The sequence below is a fragment of the Perognathus longimembris genome, chromosome 6, assembly GCF_023159225.1.
Source record: "Perognathus longimembris pacificus isolate PPM17 chromosome 6, ASM2315922v1, whole genome shotgun sequence".
NCBI lineage: Eukaryota > Metazoa > Chordata > Mammalia > Rodentia > Heteromyidae > Perognathus > Perognathus longimembris.
Window position 1 is genome coordinate 10,105,852 of NC_063166.1, and position 19,339 is coordinate 10,125,190.

Below are 19,339 nucleotides of genomic sequence, written 5' to 3' on the forward strand. Positions count from 1 at the left end.
TATTCTTCATGTTTTAATTTTATACAATGGCTAGCAGGCACCTTAGTAACCAGCCAGAAATCAATTTCAACCACCATCAACCCCTAAACTACAGTACCAGGGTGGCTGGAGTCTGACGCGTGCCCAGTACAAGGTGTCTGGCTGACTTTGTCCTAAATAAGGCTAACATTAGTGAACTAAGAACAGCGTCGTGTGGCGGCCGCGCCCGGCCTTCAGGAGCACCCCTCCCCGATGCGCTGGCAGGAGCGCCCCACTTTCCGGTCCAGTTTCACCATTTTCATGATGGCTTCCTCTCGGCCGCGGCCCATGTGGTCAAACGTGCAGTCGTGCTGCTCCGGGAGGCGGTGCAGCATGCAGAACACGAAACCTGCGGGGAGAGCGGACAGGCGGTCAGGGCGGCCAGGGGGTGACGGACCCATGCCGCAGGCCTGCCCGCCCTGACGGGGTCTGCAGGCTCCTCTCGCCTCTCCTCCCTTGCCCTCCCCGCCCCCCCCCCACTCCAGGCAGACCCCCTGCAGCTGCTCGGCACTGCCTGGACCCTGGAGACCCCAGACAGCTCTGGCCCCAGCCAGCCCCGGCACAGTGGGGTGCACAGCACGGCCGACCCTCCACCAGTCCTGGCTAAGAAAACCGCAACGTGCAGCACAGGTCACCCCATTCCCTGGAGGCCGGGAGGGAGCACGGCGGCCGCCTCTCCAAGGGAAACAGCACAGGAGGAGGGACGAGGAAGGGAGCTCAGGTGGGGCCCAGTCGCTGTCGCCCTCTGGAGGTGTCCACCAAGTGCCCTGTCCTGCCTTGCCCGCCACGTGGCCATGGGTCTCCCCCCTCCCTCCCCCCCCAAAGGACTGGGGAAGGCCCACGGAGCAGAGAAGGCGCGTGGAGGCCCCAGGACTGGTGCCGGGGGCGAAGCCGGCCACGCCCTCCAAAGGCTGACCCGCGGCTGCGGGGCGGGGCCACGCCCTCGGGGCGGGGAGGAGGCGTGGCCAGGGCGGGGCTGCTTCTCCTCACCGCCTCCTCCCACCCAGCCGCGGTCGGTCCAGGCAAGAGGAAGATGGAGAAGACCCCAGTGAATCCGAACGCCACCCCCCTCCGGTGCTGGTAGCAAGCGCTCACCGGGGCCCACAGCCTCCATTTCTGCTGAGACACAGCAACGAAGCTGTGGTTCTAGAAGAATCAAACACTGAAAACTGGCCCGTTTCAACAGTCTGAAGGTTCGGGACTAGCTTGCACAACTCTGAGGACCAGCGTCCCGTGGGTCACTGCTGGACGGCCCTGAGCTGCGGGTGGGGGGGGGGTGATCCCTTGTTCAGGAAAAACCCATTATTAACTGCTTCCCAGGGAGAGCGGGGCACCATGTCTGCCTTTAGATTTAGATTGGGAGTGGGTTTAAGGAAAAGAACAGGGACGAAATTTTTGTCTCTGGAGAACACTGAGCTCCCACTCAGTCCAAAAGCAAAGTTAAGATTAATGAGCTCGTGTGTTAGAGGTACTGATAAGTTCATTACTGGAGGATATTGGAAACCAGTTGTCTTTCTCCTGAAGGCTTTTGCAGCCGGGCGGGCGCTGCGTGCTGAGCACCGTCTGCGGGACGAGGGAGGGCCCAGAGCCCACCGCCAGCTTGGGGCCCTGGCAGAAAGGCACAGCCGTCTGGGAGACCTTTGGTCACCGAGTCCTGACTCGTTTCTGTACCTGTGGCATCTGCTGTGCCCCCCTCCGCCCTTCCTTGGAGCTAGTGGGGAGGGTCAGGAGGAGGTCCCAGGGGCTCGCCTGCTGATGACTGGGGCGGCTGAGTAAAGGCCGCAGGAAATGGATTGTGGCTGGGATTAACCTGGCTCCAGGCTTGGCTTACTACCTCATTAGTCAGACAGACATGGAGGAGGGAAGAGGCTACAGTGAAGTCCTCCAGCTCCGCTCTTCCCCATCACTCACCGCGCACACGCACACCCCTCAGCCTGCCTCCCCCGCTGGGGACAGCCACGCCGCAGCAGGAGACAGACCTCTCCCTGCTGCTCTCTCAGCGCCCACGGGCTCCTCCTCAGCCACTCAGACAGGCACAATTCCACACCCAAGTGTCCTACACCTGCCCGGACATCGCTAACACCATTTTCCTTTTGTTTTCAGTTGTAGTGGGGTTTGAACTCAGGGCCTCATACATTTGTTAGGCACTTTACAACCTGAGTCACTCTGACAGACCCCTTTACTTTACACCTGTGCTGTGATCCCATTTGTGGCTGGGATGGCAGGCCCATGCCACCGTGTCACTGACCAAAAAGGAATCTCCAAACCTCTCCTTGCCCAGGCTGCCTTGCACCACAGAGCCGTGGTCCCGCCCCTCCGCCCCCCTCCCCCTTCGGTGTTTGAAAGGTGTGAACTCCTGAACAACAGGTCCCCTTGGAAGCGAGCCCATCCGGATGAGGAGTGCGTGTGGTAGCTCACGGGGCAGAAGGCTGGCCTCCCCCACGGCTGCACAGAGGTTACGAGATGGCACCAATTAAGCTCAGCCCCCTCCGGTCGGGATCGTCACTAGTGAAGCTACAGGCTGGGACAGTTCCCAGTGCTGAGTGGGCACTGTCCACGGACCTGCTGAATGCCAAATGCGATGTCGTCCCCAAGAGTGCAGCCTGGGTAAGCGGGCGGGGGCGAGTGGGGTGAGCAGGCCGGGCAGGGGTGAGCGGGGTGACAAATCTTCTTGTTAGGAAGTGCAGGTGAAGTGTGAGTTTGTTGGGCTTCGAGCACAGCACACAGTGCGGGCGGGCGGGCCAGCAGCTGACCGCCTCCCCCCCCCACCCCCCCCCCCCCCCCCGCCGCAGCATCTTAGGGCCATAAGAGGAGCGGCATCCATGCTGCTGGCAGGACAAGGGAGTCTCAAAGCAGGACGAGACGTGGTTAAAATCTCCTTTTGAATGGGCCTGCCTCCACACCTCCACACACCCGTCTCCCCCCAACATGCACACGCACTCGCACGCATACACACGCACACACACGTAACAACTGTGTATGAAAGTCAGACTCTGTACTCCTCCCTGCAGGGGTGGGCCTGGCACTGTGCCTCTCCCCGGGCTCTGTGGCCCTGCTGTTGGCAGGTGACATCCTTTTGCTGACCCCAGCACAACACCAGACAGGGCTTTGGGGGGATGAAGTGAGTTAGGGGGTGGGCACGAAGGATTAAAAGGAGGCCCGGCCCTCCAAGAGAAGAAAGCAGCGAGGGTGAGAGATTCTTTGGGCGCTGCTGGCTCACCCCGAGCTCCAGGCGGCTGCGGGCTGCATCTCCACAGACGCTGGCCCCCGAGGAGGCTGAGAGCCTCTGGCCGCAGGCTGAGCTGCTTTCAGTCATTCTCACCAATGCTCAGGAGCTTGTGCGGGCGTCTCTTCACTTGCTGCCCTCAAGAGCCGTTTAGGGAGCAACCGGGCACTGTGTCCCCGCCCTCTCTAGTGCGCGCAGGTCACCCCTACCTTGTCTTCCCACACAGGGGAAGGGCAGGAGGGAGGAGCCTCGGGCAGGAGGCCCAGTCCCCCCTCCCGCAACCTGGTGTGGAGGTATGTGGAGGGGTTTGGACAGCTCCAGCCTCAGTATGACACGACCAGCTTCAAGGGCATGGGTGGCGTGAGGGGCCAACGCACACACAGGATGGGGGAAGGAGCCCCAAGGGCTGGACCACTGGCAGCTACAAGGCAGGGCTCTGCCCACGCCTGGGGGCACTCACAGCAGGGCATGGGGCAGAGAGCAATGCCTTCCCCCCAGTGCCAGAGCCCTGAACCTGTGGAAAGAAGCCCAGGTAGACAGGAAACAGACAGCAGCATTCAGGTCGCCCACCCTGCAGAGGCTGGAGGGGCTGGAGGGGTCTCCCAGGAGGAGATACCACTTGTGGGTGCTAAACCCGCACATCCAGACCCAGCCCTCTACTGTGGACAGCTACCCCGAAGGCCCTGGAAACTAGAGGCTTGTGCTCCCATGGTGTCTAATCCAATACACCACAGGTGTTTTCAACTATTTGGTGGGCACCAGCCCTCTAGCGAAGCCATACAGCTTTATTATTACTAGCGCACATCCGCTGTGTGAGAGGGTCATGGTGACACTGCTACACACGTACGCCATGTATCCCGTCAACCCTCACCCCCTCTGGTCACACTCCCCAGTCTTAAATCAATTGAAATAGGTTGCATGGTCTCTTCTTACTACATAAACCGTATTCATCCTCACTCATTCTCCCCTCCATTAGCTCCCCTCCCCCTATTACTGGGGTTTGAAACTAAGGGCTTTTGAAGAAGGTGCTGAAAGCGCACTCTTCCACTGAGCCTCCCTCAGCCGGGCCGCGGCCTGCTCTGTGGGATGGGGGTCTCATGCTCTGTGGGATGGGGGTCTCATGCTCTGTGGGATGGGGGTCTCATGCTCTGTGGGATGGGGGTCTCATGCTCTGTGGGATGGGGGTCTCATGCTCTGTGGGATGGGGGTCTCATGCTCTGTGGGATGGGGGTCTCATGCTCTGTGGGATGGGGGTCTCATGCTCTGTGGGATGGGGGTCTCATGAAGTCTGCTGCCCGGTGGGCCTGGAACTGTGATCCCCGTCTCTACCTCCACGTAGCGAGGCTTACAAGCGTGGCCACCACACCGGGCCTGCTCCACATCTCTGCAAGTGAGCATCTGAAATGTACCCAGGGTGAGGGGGGCTTGACATTTCGAGACTAAACTTACACTACAGAGAACAATTTCTACAAATGCCATCAGAAGGCAAAAAAAAAATGCTCTAGCTCTCAGCCCCTTGCTCTGTAAGATCCACAAAGATTATAAGGATATTTCCTATTTCACTCCTGCACAAAACCCAACAACCATCACTGCCCAAGAAAAGGCTCTGTTCTCTGCCTGCCAGCAGTGGTGGTAGGCAGGGCAGCCCCTTGCCGACACTTCCTCCAGTGCCCTCGGTCAAAGCAGGCCCTTTCCAGGGAGCACGCGGAAGGTGATAAAGTGAGTCCAAAATTCACCTTCCAAGTCTGCTCTGGTATTTTTATTTAATCCACTCTGGGCAGAATGCTGCTTTACTTGCTTTATCTGGGAGTAAACCCACCGGTTAGGAGTTGGCAACGTTGCCCGCTCTGGACACTGCCTTCTGTCATGCATGTGCCTTCTTGCAGGCTCCCCTGGTGCCTGCTGCACTGAATTAGCAGTGACCAAGGCAAACTCAGCTCCAGCTGATGCTGCTTTTACCTCACTCACAAGCCATGTTTTTACACTCTCTCCCCCATTTGAATTTCAAATTGCCATCGGTTCAAGCAGAACCTAAAAATACTGGCAAGCCTCAGGATGGAGGCATGTAACCGTCTGCTGGTGTGGAACAGTGTGCCACCTGCAGAGCAGGCCCTCCAGCCTCAACCTGTGTCCGGGAAGGCCCAGGGTCAAGGCCTGGGTGGTTTGTCCACACCCCACGTCAATCACGCTAGTGCCTCACACACACATGGATGCCAGCAAACAGAACCAACTATCTCAACCTTCCCAGGATGCCCCAAGGATTTCAATACAATAGGTAGTACCACCTTCTGTTTAAGAAATAACAACCGGGGGCTGGGAATATGGCCTAGTGGCAAGAGTGCTTGCCTCCTACACATGAAGCTCTCGGTTCGATTCCCCAGCACCACATATATGGAAAACGGCCAGAAGGGGCGCTGTGGCTCAGGTGGCAGAGTGCTAGCCTTGAGCGGGAAGAAGCCAGGGACAGTGCTCAGGCCCTGAGTCCAAGGCCCAGGACTGGCCAAAAAAGAAAAAGAAAGAAGTAACAACCGGGAACGGGTGGTTCACGCTTATAATCCTAATTCCAGTGAAGTGATGAAGATAATTAACCTGTTGCTATGCTAGCTTTCAACAACAAAGTATTGCTAATACTGTTCTGTAGTGTTCAATGTAAAACTTTTCTTTTACCGTTCTATACTGTTCAATGAAAACTTTTCTGAAGCTGGCCCCTGCTGTAAAGTTATGTAGTTGTATTTACCCAACTTGCTTTGCTCTGTATTGATCACACCTGTAAACACCACCCCCCACCCCGAGTTTCATCCTGTTTTGCCACCTGGTCGTTAGATGATTTCCAGTGAAGACCAAGAGGCCCTGACCTGTTTGTTCGGAAGTAACAAGCCCCTATAGTTAAGCTAAAGGGAAAATTCCTATAGTTTTGGGGTATATAAGCAGCCTTCTGAGATGGCCCGGGACTGCATCTTGAGATCCCGACCTGCAGTCCTGCAGTATTTTCTCACTCAATAAAAATCTTCAAATCTTTTTAAAATTTTCCTAATCTGAGTGTCTCATTGCCTGTTGATCTGTGGACCCCACAACACTTGCTACTCAGGAGGCTGAGATCTGAGGATAGTGGTTCAAAGCCAGCCTGCGAAGCAAAGTCCACGAGAGGCATCTTTAATTAACCACCAAAGTGAAGCTGTGGCTCAAGTGATAGAGTATCAGCCTTGAGTTCCAGCCCCAGGACTGAAAAGAACAAGAAAAAGAGAAAACAAAGATGCCTGGCTCACTGTGTGTGAAATGACGGAGCAAGCTCAATGCTGAAAGACTGCTAGCTCGTAAAAAGTCTGCATGTGTAGGTTTGTGTGCACTGCTGGGGGGTTGACCCTGGAACCTCACACTTGCTAGGCAGGCGCTCTACCATGGAATCATACCTAGGGCTATTGTGAGATGGGAGCTTGCTTCCTGCTCAGGATCACGCCGGGACCTGGATCCAGGCTTCTCGTGGGCCACCATGCCCAACTTCTTCTGTGAAATGGACTTTTCTGCCTGGGCTGGTCTGGAACTGTGTCAGCCTCTTGTCCATGAAAGTATTACATTCCTTCCTAAGACTCCCTTTACTTTTTCACAAACCTTGGTTTAAGAGCTTGCCAACAGGGATGTGGGGGAAAAGGAGCCCTACTGCACTGCTGGTGGGAATATAAACTAGTACAACCACTCTGGAAAGCAGTCTGGAGGTTCCTCAAAAAACTAAACATAGACCTTCCCTACAACCCAGGCCACTCCTTGGCATCTACCCAGAGCATCATGAGCCAGGAAACGATAAAGACACCTGCACACCCGTGTTAACTGCTGCACTATTCACAAAATGCAAACAGCCCAGATGCCCCACAATAGATGAGTGGATCCAAAAAACGTGATACCTATACACAATGGAATCTTACATAGACATCAGAAAGAATAAAATGCTATTTGCAGGGAAATGGATGGAACTAGAATGAATCAAATTAAGTGAGGTAAGCCAAGATCAGAGAGGCAAACAGCGTTCATTTGCCCTGGTGTGCAGAAATTAGGTCTAAAATGCACTGGGATAAGACAAATTACTCAGGATTCTAGATACTCACATACAGTGAGACCAAAAGAGGATAGTCTTAAGAGAGAATCACAAAGGTAAAGTATACAAGCGCCTCATCATATGTATATAAAATATACATACTGAAATGAATTCCAAAGATATGGGAACAAAGGGCTTTTTTTCCTAATTTGTTTTTACTTTTTCTGATGACTCTGTATTCTTTTTTTTTTTTTTGGCCAGTCCTGGGCCTTGGACTCAGGGCCTGAGCACTGTCCCTGGCTTCTTCCTGCTCAAGGCTAGCACTCTGCCACCTGAGCCACAGCGCCCCTTCTGGCCGTTTTCCATATATGTGGTGCTGGGGAATCGAACCGAGAGCTTCATGTGTAGGAGGCAAGCACTCTTGCCACTAGGCCATATTCCCAGCCCCTCTGTATTCTTTATATATGGTATATTCACATGCACATCTGTGGGAGGGTGGGGGGAGGCCACAGAACCAGAGGTAAAGGGTGAAAAAGTATAGCAGTGGAGCTCACTGGATATTGATGATAGAGAACTATGCAACTTGTGGGCAGAGATGGGAGGGAGGGAATGGGGGAGAATGAGGGACCAGATGACACTGTGCAAAAGGAAATGTACTTATTACCTGATGGATGTAAAGGTAACCCCGCTGTATATCACCTCTAAAGCAACAATAAAGCATATTGAACAAAAAAAAAAAAAAAGCTTGCCAACAAAACTCCTTAGCCATTGTGTTTCAAATGCTAGGTGTTAGCCAATTGTGAGACACTGTTAACCTGAGCTCATCCAATCTGGGAAACTGAGCAAACAGCCTGCCCAGCCCAGCTCACTTACTTGGGGTCTAGTCAGTAGCATGCTCTCCTGCAGAAGAAAACTCTGTTTTGTTGTGTTCCTTTTGAGTTGGTGTCTTTATTTCTACACACCCCAATATTCCAAATTATCTCTTAACAGCAGGAAGCTAAGAAAACAGGTGCAAGCCACCATATCCTGCTACCATTATTTTTGTGTGTGTGTGTGTGTTTTAAGGGTTCTTCTAAACTTTTCTGCCTCAAAATGTGATCTTCCTTCTCTTGGCCTCCCAAGTAGCTAGTATTTATTACAAGCATGAGCCACGGGCACCTGGTAAGATAAAAGTTTCCTAAATCTCAGGAGCTAATTTGTACATTCTTGCTGGGAACAGCAGGTGGCTGCAGGAGAGCTTAACACCCCCCCCCCCAGCAGCTGTCCTAGATTAAGCCACATCCCTCACTCACCCCCTCCCCCAATGCCCAATGCTGCACTTGTAGCACAGAAGTGTATCAAAGGATCCTAGAGCTTACTGGGAACCTTTAGCCATTGATACTTCCCCACCCCCCGCGCGCAGACACACACACCCAGCAGCTGTCCTAGGTTACACCACATCCCTCAACCCCACACCCAATGCAGAATCTGTAGCCCAGACGCGTATCAAAGGATCCTAACACGCTTATTTCATCAGACCCACGGCACAGAGAAAGCACCCGAGGTGTCTGCTTTACGTTCTCCGCCCGTGGCTTTGCATGGTGGGGGGAAATCACTACACAGAACTGGCTCCTAGCTCACTGAGTTGGCTGACGCGGCGCTCTCCGGGCAGGAGTCCGGGAATGGAGAGAGGCCGCTGCCCGGGGCTCTGGAAGCAGAGCCACCGTGACTCACCACGCGGCCCCTCACTCTTCCAAGGGGAAGCAGTGGCTGCAATTCAGAAAAGCCCACTCTACTTCCTAACCAGCTGATAAAAGGCACTCAAGCGCAGTGCGGTGATTCCTCAGCAGAAGCAATCGTCTTTTAGTTTTGTTCCCAAACCAGAATGTCTCAAGAAACAGCAGCCAGAAGGCGAGCCATGCCACGGTGCTGTGCGGCAGGGACTCCGCACCCCATGCCCAGCCCGGGCAGGGACTCACGGCGCTGGGGGCGGCCAGCAGGGAAAGGACCCTCACCGTAGGTCCTCTCAGTGTACAAGGGCCAAGGGGCCATTTTAAACTGGGGCCTCTCACCTCACAGGAGGGATGGCTGCCTGGTCCCAGCTGCAACCTCTCTGCCCTCGCTTTACCTGACTGTCAGAGAACAAGTCTCCATGGTTCACTCTGGCCTCCACCAGGCAAAACCTATTGTTTCTAGCTTGGAGGTAGAGGGGACAGTTGACTTGTGAGGACCCTCCTCTGTGCGCACCCTTTAAGCCGCTACCCCCAAGGAGAAGGGGCGGGGCAGTGGCTCAGGGCAGTGGCTCAGGGCAGTGCCGCCACGGGCATGGTGGTTCATTCTTCCAGGTGCCACTGCTCCCAGCATCCAGAGCAGACAGCATGAGCCTCTTGGAAGGGGGGATGGGGTGCTCTGGGCCTACAACCTCCGCCCGTGCCTGTGCTTCTGGCCTCCTTGCTGTCCCCTTCCCAAATAGTGCCACCCGTCAGTGCTGCACTCCCCTGGGACCCACACGTGGCCAGGAAGGCCAGGAGGGCTAAGGGAAGACTCCCTTCCTCTCCAGGTGTTGCATGGAGAGAGGAGAATGGCTCTTGGGAAAAGAGGCTGTGTTGGCAGGAACCCTGCTTCTCAGGTGAGAGCTTCTAGTCCTTTCTGGAGACTTCTGACTTGGGAGTCTTCTTGCACTGGTCTTCTGAAAGAAGGTATCTCAAACAGCACAGCCGGCCGCCGCAGCAGGCCCAGCCCTGCAGCAGCGCGGGGAGCCTGGGCAGCGCCATCCATCCCGGAGGGCACGGCCGGGGGTCCCGAGGGCGGCTCAGAGACAGGCTCCTGCAGCAGGCACTCCAGGAACTAAGCGCTGCCGAGCCATCGCCAAAGACGTCTGTGCAGGCAAGCGCCAGTTCATCCGAGTCCCAGTGTCCAGGTGACAGCCGCCTCCAGTGCCACGCCGCCCTCTCCCTAGCAGCGCCTGGAAGGCAGGACCCCCTTCTCCGGGGCTCTCTACTGGCCTTTCCCTCGACGTGTGCAGGCGCAGTGGGCACAGGTGAGCGCAGGCGGCAGAGGTGATCCAGGAAGGAGTGCGTGCTTCGGACTCCAAAGACTGGACTGAGGTTCCAGCTGTGTGCCATTCAGGAGGTGTCACTGGCACTGAGGACGCCGACTATCCCTGGGGGACCTCCTCAAGGCCCCTCCCCCCTCACCTGCCAACCCCGTTCCTGCAGGCCCAGCCTATCTGCCCCCTCAGCCTAGACTCATGTGTGTGGTTCCCTTCTCCTGTGAGAAGACACACCAGCACTGGAGAAAGATCGAGGTGCGCTGCTCAAAACATGGGACTTCCAAGTTTCCTCTCCTCCTCCATACCTGGGGCCTTGTGTAGTCCTGGGGCTTGAAGTCAGATCTGGGTGGATTACAGGCATGAGCTACAGGCACCATTTATGACTATAAATGCACTCATGTCAAGTGACTAGAGCTCAGAAAAGAGTTCTGCTGAAGAGATGGAAATGGCACCAAAACCTACTTTAAATATACAGACTGCACTCAGGGGTTAGGGACTCCCAGAAGGCAGGGTGCATTCCCCCCATACAAGCTCTCTCACAAGCAGAGTCAGAGAGTATGCATTTCCAAGTTTAGTCCCGAACAGTGTGCAGAAGAGTCTAGAATCCGTCTCTGAGAGTGACGGGGTAGGTGGAGAGCTGTAGTGAGTGGACAGACAAGAATGAACAGGCCAGGCGCACACACATACGTATGCACGCACATGGACACAGATGTGCACACACAGAGGGAGGAGGTAACAAGTTGGATAAGAAATATACACACTGTAACCCCTCTGTACATCACTTTGACAATAAAGAAATAAATTTGTTAAAGGAATGGAGTTTCTCTGCCTGCCTTTTGCCTTCACCTCTAATGTACAGTGAGAAGTGCTGGCAAGGAGCCCAAGGAGGGGCACGGCTTTCTCTGTCTTCCCCAAGTCCCAGTCCCACCGCGCCGGCTGCCCAGTGTCGGGGGTGAGACAGGAGGAAGAGGGCCCTGCCATGCTGCGTGTTTGAAGGTAGCTTATTTAAACACACCTCCTAGGAAAGAGAGGAGGCTAATTCAGTAGCAGCATATTTTAAATCTGAAGTGAAACTCCCACTGAATCAACAACCCATCATTGGAGGAGCTCATGTCACAGCCAGGCCTGTGTCACTTGGGGGATGGGGCAGGGCTGGATACGAGGACATCTTGAAGTGGCTGCCATGTGTGTCCAAACACCACTTCATGAACAGAGGCTGGAAATAGCCACTCCAGCAGCCCTCTCCATCCCCACTTGAGCAGCTAGCACCGCTCGCCCTGCCTCCCTGGTGGTCCGTCCTCTACTGTCCTTGAAAAATTCCAATTACTCAGGGCTGGGCCCTGTGGTCTCACCTGACACCAAGTTTAAAATCCTGTGTGTGAGAACAGCACTGAAACCACCTCTGTGGTGCACCACAGCTCTGTCCAACAATCTTGGCAATCTCAGAGTTCTGACGCCTGCTTCTTCCTCACAAACCTGCCTCCCCTGCAGGGCCACCCATTCTCAGAGAGGGCCACCAGCAGCTCCCCACCCAGACCCCGTATTTCCTCCCCAGAGAGACCTCCTGGTCCCTCCAGGCTCAGTATCCCAGACTTTGCCTCCCAACCTTAGAGTTTTTGTACACTTGTGTCAGTCACTTAGCCTGTCCCCATGTTTCTGTATCTTAACACACATCCCTCATGCCCAGGCAGGACATGCTTCAGAACTCACACAGTGAGGGGGGAAAGTGATAGGTTGGGTACATAGACGCTGCGTTCTCTGAACCTTAGAGGGAAACAGAGACCACCCAAGAGCTCTCACGGCTGGTGGGCGCCCTTGCCTCCTTCCCCTCCTCACCCTGGGGACCCCCTGGCCCCCTCCAGACTCTCACCCAGACCCGGGTGTCAGTACAAACTGGGTGTGGATGCCTCTGGACTTGGACTGGATATCCACCCAGAAACGCTCTTCTACAAGCAACTGCTGCTCAACCCACGCCCAGGGCAGCCCAGCTAACAATCTCTGCTGTGCTCCAGTCAGAGCCTTATCCGAGTGGCTCCCACCATCCCCTCTTCCCCTCCAGAGAAAAAGGCTTGTGGGGAGCCGGCTTCTGTTTTTGCTGCCCTGCAACACCCCCCCCCCCCCCGCCCATGGCGTTTGGAAGGTCTTTGGGGTGGTACGGTTCATTTTCAGACTAAATGACCTGCGATGTACTTGTTTCATAGTTGTTAATTCTTCCTTCAATGGAATCATGGAACATGTGAATATAATAAATTTCAAATGGTATAAAATAACATTTAGCAGAAAGTAAGTTTTTCCCTCATTCTCTCAGTTACCCTCCCCAGAGACCAGCTTATAATAAATTCTTGAGAGCCCATGCACATACAGCATTTGCCTCTCTCCCAGAGGGATCGTTTAAACATGTAAATCAGATTGGGTTACTTTTTTGCTTAAAACCCTTCACTGGCTTCCTGCTATGTTTAAAGTCAGGCCCCCAGCAGAGGCCTCTGAGGCCCGCGGGTCCCTCGGCCTCCACCCAGCGCCGGCCTCAGCCCCGCGGTCCGGGCTCTCTGCTCTCAGAGGCGTGGGCCGGCCTTGCTCCCGTCTCCGTCCGTCTAGGATGCCCCTTTCCTCAGCTCACGCGTCACAGCTCTGCCTGCCCGCCATCCTCCCTGCTGGTGCCCCCACCCTCATTACTGTCAGTTTGTCACATCACAGCACACGTCCCTACCAGAAACCATCTTGGATGGGTGTCTGTTCGTTCCTTGATTAACTGCATCCGACGCTCTCACAGTTTTATCCCCTGTTCTACTTATCTGCTAACTCAGGAAATATACAAGAAAATTCTTTCTAGCACAAAAATAGCTGATGACAACAACAACAACAAAAAAGGCGAATGCAGGCAACTGTGCCCTCAGCTCCGGTGGCAAGCAGGGGTGCCGAGGGGGAGCTGTCCGCTGGGGAGAGAGGCCATCTTCACGCCAGCAGCTTTGCTTTCCTAATTATGCTTTTCTATTGCTATTACTAACACGAGCTTATACTCACAAAGCCCATTTGAGAAGCAGCCCAGAAATGTCCTGGATAACATTACATGTTCTCCTGGAATCTAAATTTCCCACGGCACGTGACACGACCGTACAGGTTCCCACCGACACTCGCTTCTCTCCCCTCTGTCATCTGCACAGTTATTCCAGATTTCATGGAAAATGCATCCCTGGGTAACAGTTCAGCTCAAGAGAAGGGCAATTGAAGTTGACACAAGAGTAGTAAGATAAACCTGACCCTTTTAATTTGTAAGTCTACAGCTTTCCCTTCCTTGCTGTGTAAATGGAACACGGCAGAGTGGGGTGCAGGGCAGCACGCATCACCCCGTGTGCTAGTCAGTCACAAGAAGGAACAAGCCCCATGGCACGCCCACCCCCAGGGGACAGCCAGCTGACTCCCACCGAAGGAAGCGCACAGCTCTAAGAAAAAGGCCAGACTGCTGCCAGGATCCACCGAACCTGTTGTGAACCAGGGTAGCCATCGTCTGTAACCTCCCAACAGCCTAGAACTACCATCCTGAACAGCAGGAGAAAACGTCTTGACTAACACTTGTCCACGACTTCTGACTCGAGAGCGTCTAACACTGGCATGGGCCCTGACGTACTGCTCCCTCCATCCCTGGAGTGTTCTGGAGCACTCATCAGAGTGAACAAAGCATGCCTTCAGAAAGAAAGCTCCAGAAGCCGGGGAAACCCACCAACCAGCCTTGCCTGACCAGGAACCTCCCAGGCACGACACTGCAGCACACGTCACGGCTGGTGAAGCTGGTGAACAAGTGCGAGGGTAAACAAAGTGGAGTGGACTCTCCCTTCTAGCTGCACCCCTGCCTGGGACACAGCAATAAACTAGAAAGGCAAACGCCCTTCAAGTCTCAGCAAAGAGGAAGCAGCAGCTCCCAGCAGGCCCTGGGGCTGGCAGTGTGGCCAGTAAACAAGACTCACCATGCCCTGCAATCCCACCTCCACTCCTGCCCTCCCGCGTCTCTCACGTCCAGTCCTTCTTTGTTCCCTTCTCATTCCTCCCCAACAACCGTGATCTCTCCTCCTACATGTTTGCTCAAGGTGTCCCAGGAGTGGTACCTCTAAGTGCTCCTCCTCTTGCAGTCTTGTGGGCTGTGTTTGGAGTGCAAGGCCACTGGGAGGTCTAATAGTGCGACCCTCACAGGGATGGCAGTGACACAAACATGAATAATAACACAAACCAGATATAGAAAGGGAACTTCGTAGACATGCTAACTGACCCAGATATTTCAGGCTTTTCTCCAGTGAACTACCATGCACCCAACTGGGTTCTGTGTGTCCACAACAATGGTCCCATCGACTCACATCTGAGGGGATGGGACCGCCTTCCTTTTCCTTTCTCATCTTGGGGAATGTACTGTCACGCCCCACCTGTGTCTTTCCTAGGGCTCTAGCTCTCTAGCAACATGGCTTTGAATAGCCCACAGTTCATTACACCATGCACAGTGTGAGAGCCAAGGTCCTAGGAACATTCTGTTCAGAGTGGGTCTGGTTTGTGGGCAGACATAGTAACTTCTATTCACTTCCCCAAACATGTCAGGTTCCTTTTGATCAACCTGGCTGTGGTGTCAATCAATTATCACAGTTTCTCTTACTTGCTACAGAGGCCTCCTCAGCCCCCTTACTGGTCACAGGAAAGTAAAACCCAAAGGAGAAGGTTTTCTTACAGCCTTTGTTTCCAGCCTGTGTGCTCAGGTAGTTGAAGACTCAGGAATGTCACGTGATCTTATCAGGACCTTGGTCTGCTTAGGTAAAAGCACTTCCCAGAAGCAGAAACAAACTTCATTGATATTGATCCTTTCAGAGGAAAGGTGCTATAGAAATCTCATCTAATAAATAGAGGATTCAAGCTCCAGTGAGGGGCTGCCAGTCCAGCCAGGGAGAGATGCTGTCAGGCTCAGGGAGTAGAAGTATTTATTGGTCAACTGTGCACTGTTTGCAGAGCTCAATTCTAGGAGCTGGGTGGAGGAAAAGGGGGTAAAGAAAAGAAGTCACTAGTTCCTGCCTTTAAAGACAGCTGGAGATACACAGAGAGGAAAATAGCTGAAGGTCACTAGAAGCAAAGCAAGAAATCAACTGCAAATAAAATCAATAGAGTTCAGTGGTGTGTAGTAAATCGGGGGCGCCCAGGAGAGGTCAGCTCGTAAGGCGTCCTGGAGCAGCAGGTAAGCTCTCACAGAAAGGAAGCTGTGAATTAGCACTCAGGAGGAACGGGATGCAACACCAGTAAGAATGAACTGCCACTGTGTCTTGCATTCAGGTGAAGTGGGAGACAGGCAGGGGGCAATGCCATAGACCCTTGTTCTCCAGAGCGATCTCTTCAGATGTGGTAACAGGTAGAATGTGGAAGACAACTATAAAGAGTGCACTGTGATGACTCCATGACACTTTGGCAAGCTGACCCCACACAGAAGGTCACATGGGTTTTTACCATTCAGTGTTCAGTAAAAGGCCATCTCTGAGATGTGAAAGTGGTCAAGGAATGTCATAAATTCTGAAGGACTGAAAATGTGGACAGCCCATGCTGAGCTGTGTCCTCAATGTCTAGGGCATGCAATAGGCCAGCTTGGAGACATAAAAGCACACACCTGATATCAAGTCTTAGGTAATGTCTGAATTATTCAAAGTTTGAGTTTTCATCTCGACTGGAAGGAAGTACCCTTGTCCAGCAATGCTTGTATAAGGGTCAAGTGAAAGAACACTAGTGCAAGCACCTGTATACAGCAGGTATTCTTGTTCCTTCACCTACAAGAATGCAATGGTATATGATTCTCAAGACCACTTGCATGCTAGCCACGCATCACTGTATTCAATGACTGTACTCCAGGCACTGTAGCTCAAGCTATAGTGCAGATGACAATGTGGTCCCTGTGCTGTATTGCTCATGCTCTGTGAGGAAGGGCAGCCATAGAAAGGACAGTTTCAACATGCTCTGAGAAATGTACCACCAGAAGCCAACCATGGATTCCAGAGAAGAGTTCCAAGCAGTCTTGGGAGGACATCACCTCCTGATGAAGAAATGTTTTGTTAAAAAAAGACACCCAGGTTTTGTCTGATAAGGAACATGTGTAGACACGCACTGAACCTAGCCTGCCATTCCTATACCTCAGCCTGGACCTTGATGCTCCAATGCCAGTTATTCAGTACCTGAAAATGGAGTTGCTTCTAGAGGAAGCAAGGGGCTGGAGAGCCTAAGCCATCGTATCTGAATCTGTGAAGAGCAGGCCTGCAGAAGAGGAGGCTCTCAGCAGATGGCTCTGAAGGAACACACATCATAGGTGAGAGCCAGTGTTGCTTCAGTGGAAAAAGCACCTAGTCAGTTACAGCTGCCCAAGAAGAAATGCCAGTCTCCCTAACCAGCTGGCTAGGTCAACCACCAGAGAGATAATTTCTAAGGCTCCTTAATTAAGTGCTTGTGCTTTCTAGATCAGAGTGGCAGGTTTGTAAAGCTAGTGACAGAGTAGTTACATACAGGTCTGCGACCTTGCTGTCTTTGTGACCTCCAAGCAGACCATCTTATTAATGTCCAGGATGAATCACAGGTTTTGCGTATGCAAATACACCTTTCCTCAAAGTTTAGTAATTGAAGCCATAGCCATTATCAAAGAACTGAAATTACATCAATTAAGAAATGCCACCCTCTCAATGTCTTACCTGATTTTTTCCTTCTACCAATAAAAATTCAAGGCAGATACAAATATCTAAAAATAATAAATGATACAGTAATAGTAATTTTGCTATCTACATCTTATTTCTTCAGACAAATATTCTATTAGGAAACCCTGAGGTTGCTCTTGCACTTTGAGACTCAGAAATTTACTTGGGGACTAGTCCAGACATTGCTCTCGCTGAGAGATGTGACCAGACTTGCCCTCAAATATTACTCCTGAAGGGCTTCCCGCCACACCACCACTTTTTACTGACTTTCATTTTCCCTGGTATGTAATGTGACAGGGGTGAATCAGAGATCACATACTCCAGTGGGGAATGGGGAGCTACAGACTGCCACGTGATTTGACTCGTGAGAATTTCAGAGGTTGGTAGGGAAGAGGAGTCAGTGGGATTTGAAAAGTGTGTGTTAAATCAATGCTCAGAGGCAAATGTTTCTAAGTAGAAGAGGGAAAAGCTGGCCATGGCCAGTTCCACAGAAGTTGTGCTGAAAGCTTACTCCTCAAATCTCTACTTCAACGGTACTGGGAGGCAAGCCCTTTACCTTGAGGAAGTCTTCAGGGCTAGATGAGGTCATGAAGGGGGGGCCCCAACTGACGGCACCAGAGGCTCTGTCAGGAGAAGGCTGGGGCGGTTCACTTGCTCTGTCATGCCCCCGTGACCCTGTCCACCATGCTATGCACTAGAGGTCTCCAGTCCCACGAGCCAACTGAACTTCTTTGTAAGTTTCTAAGTCACAGGGGTTTTGTTATGTCAACAGGAGATGAACCCAGACAACTAGAACTTAGAATGGGAGCTCCACTCCAAATTTCTAGTCATTTTCTTTGGTCATAAATTACCTTTGTGTTTCTTGTGACAGAATGAATCTATTAAGTAAGTATACAGTATATCACATTTTATCTAAAGAAGGAGCACCCCCCCCCTTCCTACAGACTCTGAAGGCTGAGTAAGACGGTGCTCTCAGAAGCACTGCTTCAGTTAGAATGTAACACAGGACTGAAGAATGCAGTTGCAGATACCCTCAGATAAGGTGCTAAACACAAACTAGTTTTAACAATATACTGAAACATCTCTTTTGGTAAAACTTCATGAACAACTAATATTATTTTGAAAGAGAAAAAAAGTCCAAATCCAATCACTTCGACAAAAACACTACTAATTTATCAGCTTTACCATAACTGGTCCTTGTTATGACATTTTGCTGCCAAGACTCCATAAAGGGGTCCCAAATCATACATGAAGTTTTGGAGACTAAAAAAAAGAGGTTAAGGAATTAAGATGTATTGGTTTAGAGCCAAGACCAAAAGACACAAATAATTCAGAACAGGTATGCTTGTTCCATGGACACAACAGAGCAGGGAGCTGTGGCAAGGGGGTGCAGTTAGTGGGGAGAAGGTGGCGGGGGTGCAGTTAGTGGGGAGAGAGCCCACAGGAACCATGACAGGATTCAGATATTCCCAGCAGGCTTTAACTCGAGGTAGAAGGGTGCAGGCAAGTATGCTCTGGGGTGGCTATCTTTCTGCTCTCAGTTGTTTACTGAAATAAAAAAAAATGGGACTGGGCTTTAAAATGAAATATGTATACAGGTGTGTGCACTTAACGGTGGATCATATGACCCTTATAAAAGCACTGCCGAACAAAGAACCTCCATTTTTACAGAGGTGAAAACTCAAGCTTGGAAGTAACTTTTTAAGGCTCTTCCAAAGCTAGTGGTATTAGATTCTATCTACCTGTATATTTTTGTGACTTATTTTTTTCATTTAATTCAGACAAATCATTCTGAACAGTATGGTTTGCTTTCATTGTTTCCAACCAGGAAAACTGGGATAGCATCTTGGGTTCCTGACAGAAGAGAGGCGCTTGGAGGTTGCAGGCTTTCTCCACAGGAGCTAGGCTGACAGAACAAACAGAAAGGAATCTACAGGATGGCAAAACTCTTACAGCATGAATGCACTGACTACATGCCACACGGAAGCTTACTACAGGCTAAATAATCTGCTTTTGTGACAATGTTTGAACACTTCCCACATTTTCCCATGTATTTATCAAACACAATTATTAAATTTGCTGGGGCTGGGAATATGGCCTAGTGGCAAGAGTGCTTGCCTTGTATACATGAAGCCCTGGGTTCAATTCCCCAGCACCACATATATAGAAAATGGCCAGAAGTGGCGCTGTGGCTTAAGTAGCAGAGAGCTATGCTAGCCTTGAGCAAAAAGAAGCCAGGGACAGTGCTCAAGTCCTGAGTCCAAGGCCCAGGACTGGCCCCCCAAAAAAGATAAAATAAAATAAAAATAAAAAAATTGCTGGGTGAGGGTCCAGGT

The 19,339-nt window shown here is 52.1% G+C and overlaps 1 protein-coding gene across 2 annotated transcripts in view; it reads right to left on the minus strand.

Annotated features, from left to right (window-relative positions):
- Positions 1–19,339, minus strand: part of Zfand3 (zinc finger AN1-type containing 3) — a 191,300-nt gene continuing 171,961 nt past the window's right edge. For both annotated transcript variants that reach the window (XM_048347835.1, XM_048347834.1), the window contains one exon: positions 1–367. In XM_048347835.1, coding sequence (XP_048203792.1) covers positions 213–367 — 155 coding nt within the window. In that variant the 3' untranslated portion in view covers positions 1–212. The remainder of the gene's footprint in view (positions 368–19,339) is intronic.